At 43.6% G+C, this 6,628-nt stretch overlaps 1 protein-coding gene across 6 annotated transcripts in view; it reads left to right on the forward strand.

Annotated features, from left to right (window-relative positions):
* The window catches only part of PAK2 (p21 (RAC1) activated kinase 2), an 84,110-nt gene extending 77,828 nt beyond the window's left edge, over positions 1-6,282 (forward strand). For all 6 annotated transcript variants that reach the window (XM_054038922.1, XM_054038919.1, XM_054038918.1 and 3 more), the window contains 2 exons: positions 584-721; positions 1,811-6,282. In XM_054038922.1, coding sequence (XP_053894897.1) covers positions 584-721; positions 1,811-1,897 — 225 coding nt within the window. In that variant the 3' untranslated portion in view covers positions 1,898-6,282. The remainder of the gene's footprint in view (positions 1-583; positions 722-1,810) is intronic.
* The last annotated feature ends 346 nt before the right edge of the window (positions 6,283-6,628 follow it).

A 6,628-nucleotide genomic window follows, 5' to 3' on the forward strand; every position in this document is an offset into this window, starting at 1 on the left:
CGGTGCTCCACCTGGGTAACCCGTAACCTTTATCATTAGAACTCCTACCCACCTCCGTCAGGTATAGCTTGGAATCACCTACTGTGGAATACACAGGAGCAATCACTCGAAGAAGAAAGGACAGTTACCTGTTCCGTAACTGGCGTTCTTCGAGATGTGTTGCTCCTGTCTATTTCACATCCCACCCTCCTTCCCCTCTGTCGGAGTTTCTGGCAAGAAGGAACTGAGGGTTAGGGGAGCACACAGCCCGCTTTATAGTGCGATATGTCGGCGCCACTCCAGGGGTCGCAGTGGTGCTCCCCCACTACAGATGCTGCTAAGGGAAAAATTTCCGGCACCGGTGCACGTGGCGAGCACGCACACCTACTGTGGAATAGATAGGAGCAACACATCTGGAAGAACGCCAGTTACTGAACAGGTAACTATCCTGTCACATGCCATTCAGTGTCTGCTTTTTAGTGTTTTCCTTTTTAGATGTACTTCAATAAATGCTTCTTCTAACTTGAAATACTAATACATTGCAAATCACATTTTTAGAATTTTAACAGATGACTTGGGTGTAACGACCTTTCTCGGTTTGCAGGCTTTGTATTTAATAGCAACTAATGGCACACCAGAGCTGCAGAATCCAGAGAAACTGTCCCCAATATTCCGGGATTTTCTAAATCGTTGTTTGGAGATGGATGTAGAGAAAAGGGGATCAGCCAAAGAACTGTTACAGGTAAGTATATGTATGATGGAGTCTCCCGAAAAGCTTGAAATTTGGCGGTTACTAAAACAGTAGTCAGCTAGTGCTGACATCGGCTTGTCTTTGTCTTCCTTTTCCTATTGAAGGATCGTTTAATGGAGAATAGTGGGAAGGAAACAGGAATAAAAATTTGAAACACAAATGTAGATGATTCTTCTACTGCAATCACTACTGGCTGCTTTCTGCCAGTGGTGATTCTTCAGTGACACCATAGCTTAGTTAAACAGAGAGGCTGCTGTAGCCAGCACAGTGAACACAGAACAGGATAGAGGGAAAATATCAAAAAAAGGAATATCTCTGCATGGGGAAGGTTGTTGGAGAGAGGAGGGCAGGGGCTAGCCAGGGTTATTGGATATTGCTATGTGGAGGAACAGCTGTCAACAAATCTGTGCTACTATGGATCAATCATTGGGCATATCTCCTTGAGGTGCTGCATATTGGCACCTTTGTGAAGTGCTTTCTTAACTTGGGATAGAAAGTGCTATGTAAATACACCTCTACCCCGATATAACGCGGTCCTCAGGAGCCAAAAAAATCTCACCGCCTTTTAGGTGAGACAGTGTTCTATCTGGTCCGATACGGCGAACCAACAAGAACCAGTACACCATGCCAGACTGTACCAGCTTCCACGGTGGTGATTTAAAGGGCCCAAGGCTCCAGCGGGGCTCGGGCTGGGATTTAAAGGATCCGGGGGTCCCCGCAGCGGTTGGAGCCTCTGGTCCTTTAAATCACCGCCTGAGCTCGGCTGCCAGAGATTTAAAGGGCCTGGTGCTCCAGCCACTGCGGGGGGCCCTGGGCCCTTTAAATCACTGCCGGAACACCAGCAGTGGGGCTCGGGTGGGGATTTAATGAGCCCGGGGCTCCAAACGAATTCGGATATAACGCAGTAAAGCAGCGGGGCTCAGGCAGTGCTTTAAAGGGCCTGGGGCTCCCCGCTGCTTTACCGCGTTATATCCGAATTCGTGTTATATTGGGTCGCGTTATATCAGGGTAGAGGTGTATAATAGTTTATTTTTGAAATTTGACTCTTACTAACTTACTGTGTTTCTCTATTCTTGGCAGCATCCTTTCCTGAAATTGGCCAAACCTCTGTCTAGCTTGACGCCATTGATCCTGGCAGCCAAAGAAGCAATGAAGAGTAACCGCTAACATTGTCGCCATGGCCTTCATCTTTTTTTAAAAATCTTTATAATATATGAAAATTGTTACTCTTGTTAGGGAGGTTGAAAAAAGTCTGCAAAAGGGAAAAACGCTCACCCAGAAGACACACGAAATGAAATATGGTGACTTTTAAGTAAACCCTTTTTAGGGTCCAAAAGGAATTGTGGACTGAATCACTGGTCTTTCACCTCTTTTGCAGACAGCCCAGGAATCCTGCTTCCCATGCCTGGGGTTTTAAGTTTTTTGATGACTTCGCTGTAACAGTTCCCATTCATTGTGCCCTCTTGGGGACTTTCAATACTTGAATGACAGATTCAAGCTTTTGGAGAGAGGCATTAATTTTATCTGCTGATCTTTCCTTCTACTCCCTTTTTCCTGTCGTCTTTCAAGTTGCTTTGGCCATCTCCCATATGACTAGGTTAACAGTAAGTGTGTCAGAAATGTGAAGGTACAATTTACCCATCCCTCCCATACCATACAATTTAGTTGTGACTGTACTGTAGAATTAACGACTTGGATACTCAAGAAACTAACTTTAAATGAAATCTGCTTGTAAGTAGAGTATAGGGAGAGGTGGAAGAGAAGAGTTCAACTGTCTTTCTGATCTGTAACTGCTCCAGGGACTTCTAATCCAAGAGAGAGAGATCTCAGTGTAGTAAATTGTTTTGGGTCAGGTTTTTAAAGGTCAGCCTACACATATAAGGAGAAGGGAGCGGATGTTTGAGGAAAGAAACACCTCCCCACCCACCCATTATATTCCTTTCTGTTTCCATCCCCACACAACTTCCCTAGACTTGTTGGCCAAGGCAAAAGGGATGTCTTGTGTGGTGTAGTGGGTGGTCTTAAAACCAAGTGTAGTATCTATGCTCTTACTTGGGCTTTGGAATTTATGCTGGTGCCTTTGACTTTTTTTACATTTCCCTCCTTTGTATCAAATGAATTTTTGTATATGTTGTAATTTTATTCCCAAAAGCAAATAATGCATCAACTAGGAGTTGTTAAGATTTAAGTATTAGAGCTATTTTTTTCCATTTTTACATGTGCTCCATTTCTACTAATGAAATCAAAAGAACAAATAATTCATCAAATCTGAGGAAAATGAAGATCCAAGACTGTTTTTTTTAATAATTCAAACAGGAGCTTATGAACACCTGGGAACACCAAAGTGCTGTTCTATGGCGACAAAGTCTGAGGCGGGAAAGTAGCTTCATCAGACATGAAAGGGGCTTACTTGAGTGGCTGATGCATGACTGGAGAGAGTCATCGTGTCATGATGGCCCCTTCTCACTAAAGACATTTTACTAGCTAGGATGGCACAAGAAAAAAAGTGCCTTTCTATAAGAGCTAGTGAGTAACTTGAGTTCTTGAGATGGTGGCAACTGAAGTGGTAACAGTAGAAATCATAGAAGTATCCCTGGTCCCTGATTTCAGCCACTGAAATTGCTGCATTTATACCTATAGATTATTTTCATAAGGAGCTGTTTGTAACTGTGATGTGCCAAATAATGCGCATGAAAGAATAGCCACTAATTTGGTGCTAAGCAGTTATGTTGCATTCCCAACTGGCAGTGCATGTCAAGCAGAGAGAGCCCAGGTCCTAGGGTGAGATGATTCCATTTGGTGTCTGACAAATTGCATAAACCAGAGTTTTACACGTTCTTTTTACTGTGGGAAGGCCCTTTTCTTCTGTTAAAGGAATAATTTCAATATTTATATGCGGATAGAAATGGCTGTTCTGGGTTTTGGTAACCAAGATGTAGCTCTGTTTAGAGCACCTGAAAAAATTAGCTTTCACTTCCTGAGCCTATATATCATGGGATTTCATTCTGTCAGAACTTTATCCTTCCACAAATTGTGCTAGCAAATTGCTTTGCACCAACAAGATACCTTATTCATGTAGGAAATAGAACCACCACACTTCAGTCTGAGTTCTTGTTATCACTAGCACAGGGGTGGGCAAACTTTTTGGGCTGAGGGCCACATCTGGGAATAGAAATTGTATGGCAAACCATGAATGCTCACAAAATTGGGGTTAGTGTGGGAGGGGGTGAGGGCTCTGGTTGGGAATGTGGGCTCTAGGGTGGGGCCAGAAATGAGTAGTTCAGGTTGCGTGAGGGGGCTCGGGGAGTGGAGTGCAGGGGGAGGTGAGGGCTCCGGCTGCGGGGATGCAGACTCTGGGTGGGGCTGGGGATGAGGAGTCTGGGATGCAGGAGGGTGCTCCAGGCTGGGATCCAGGAGTTTGGAGGGCGGGAGAGGGATCAGGGCTGGGGCATGAGGTTGGGATGTGGGGAGAGGCTCGGGTGCAGACTCTGAGCGGCGCTTACCTCAAGCGGCTCCCGGAAGCAGTGGCATGTCCCTTCTCTGGCTCCTATGCGGAGGCGCGGCCAGGTGGCTCTGCATGCTGCCCTGTCCACAGGCACCACCCCTGCAGCTCCCATTGGAGCACATAGGAGCCGGAAGGGGGCCATGTGGTGCGGCCCCTGACTCTGTGCCCTGGCTGGAGCGATGGAGCAGGGCCATTCGGCTGCTTCTGGGAGCCACGTGGAGCGACCCCATACCCTGTGCCCTGGTAAGCCCCAGACCCCACTCCCCAGCGGGAACTCAAGGTCTGGCTTAAAACGGCTCGAGGGCTGTAGTTTGCCCACCCTGCACTAGTGTAACAGGTGCCAAGCTGAATTACTTTAACAAGAAGGATAACATCAAAAGAATACGCAGCCCACTAGCCATAAAGAACTAGAATGATGCATTCCAAGGAAGTGTCATGTCATGGTCTGAATACTCTAGATGTGCTTCCTGTCTTACAAACTTGGTATGTACTGAAAGCCATTGATACCATAAACAGTAGAATGGCAGTGGCCTGGTTTCAATATATGTGACTCAAAGTAAAAGATCTTCCTGTCCATAGGGAGAAGCAAGGAGTACTGGGTTATATTGTATCTTTTCTCATCAGTGGCTCCCTGTCCATTGCTGGCAATGGACTTTTTGAAAACCAGACTCCTGGTGCAGGAGTATAAGTTGGCTTTTTCCCCACTGGTAGCAAAATCTCGTCTACCATATAAATATAATTTTGTTCTGAAATTAGCAGGAAAACTTAAAATCAGTAAGTAATTTTAACTGATTAGTTCAGTCTTCTTGATTAAAAAAAACTTCCTTCTGATCTTGCAATAGCAAATCTGTCCAGATCCAAATCTGTAGCTCTTTAAGGGGTGATTTCTAAACTTTTAATTCTTTTTTTTTTTAAAAAAAAACCTCATCCAGGAGTTACCAAAATGCATCCCAGTGCTTCTCATGTGGCTTAGAGTACTGTGAACTACAGTTAAAAAGTGCACAAGAGCACCCCTTGTATGTATATGATTCTACAATAAGGTTTCTTTTGCTCCTGTTGCCAGAAGGTAATCAGGACAAAGGAGAGAGGTCAAAGGAGAAAGTGCAGAAATATTGGGAACATTTAATTTCTGCAGCGAAGTGAGGGAAAATAGTTAAGTAGAGTCAGTAAACTGGCAAAGAAAAGTCATAGGGAAGCTGCTGCTCCGTGCTTTGTTGTGTAACCACTGTGCAGTTTGCATGTCAGTAGGTTAACTATCAATCTTCTAACTGAACATGTGTTGCATATGTCTTCCAAGTGTCCATTTTTCCCATGAGGGACCAGGTTAGAACTGAGACTAGTTCATTTGTTCTGCCCAGCCCAGATGAATAATTAGTGCAGGTAAAGAGAGAATAGCCAGAGTTTGAGTGGATGCTGAAAGCAAACTATCACTTTGGAACATGCCAGAATTCCCAAATCTCTAGCAGTCACCTCAGATGACAGGCACAATCACAAATATGCATATGAATAAATGCTACGGTAGCACAACACAGTAGTTAGAGTCAGGAGTAGAGATCAGCAGCATACTGTTTTGAAAGCAAGTGAACAGGCAATGTTTGTCTCCCAGGATTTTTTTAGCACAGAACTTGGAATAAACCCAACTTCCCACCAAGTAGACCTGCTTGGTCACACATTCTCATCTGAATATTCAGTATACAAGTACCTCTGTCCTGAGTAGCTGCAAGAGATGTGCTTCAGAGCAGTGCAGAGTAATTGAACTCTGCTGTCAGAAAAGGGTGGAAAAATCAAGGATACTGTTAAAGGTCTTTATAGCTGGAATTGGAAAAACCTCTCTGGTCTGCTTTCTCTCTCTCCTTAACTTTGCCAGATGGAAATGGATGTAGGTTCAAGCTTTATTTTTTTTTTACTGTATCCAGATTTTAATGTTTTCTTTTGTTTAATTTAATCTCATTCTGTTATTTAATTGTTTCTGCAATATTAACTACTGTATTTGATTACTTTATTAACTTTGTTCTTTCAGGGCTAGAAATAAACTTTTTTAAATGTTTGGTTTTCCCCTTCCTGAGTTTATATCTTTTTAAGATCAGAGTAGTGTAAAAGTAGTGTAAAAATGGTTAAATATTTTAAAGGGTTTAGGGGAATGTTCTCAGTGTTTGTGTATCTTTGAATTTAAGCAAGAAATGTAAATGTTTTATGCACATTTTCTTTTCAGTGTGATTGATTTTTATTTTGAGGTGTATCTCGGCTTAGTTATCCTTTGTCTTCAAAATCTTCCTAATCAACGATAACAGCAACACCAGATAACTGCAGGCTTTTCTTGCTGCTGAGCTCCATTTGCAAATCAGTCCTGCCTCCAGTAACCATTCCTGACTGTTTGAAACCAGGAGAGCAGA

Source organism: Malaclemys terrapin, chromosome 9, assembly GCF_027887155.1.
Source record: "Malaclemys terrapin pileata isolate rMalTer1 chromosome 9, rMalTer1.hap1, whole genome shotgun sequence".
Taxonomy (NCBI): domain Eukaryota; kingdom Metazoa; phylum Chordata; order Testudines; family Emydidae; genus Malaclemys; species Malaclemys terrapin.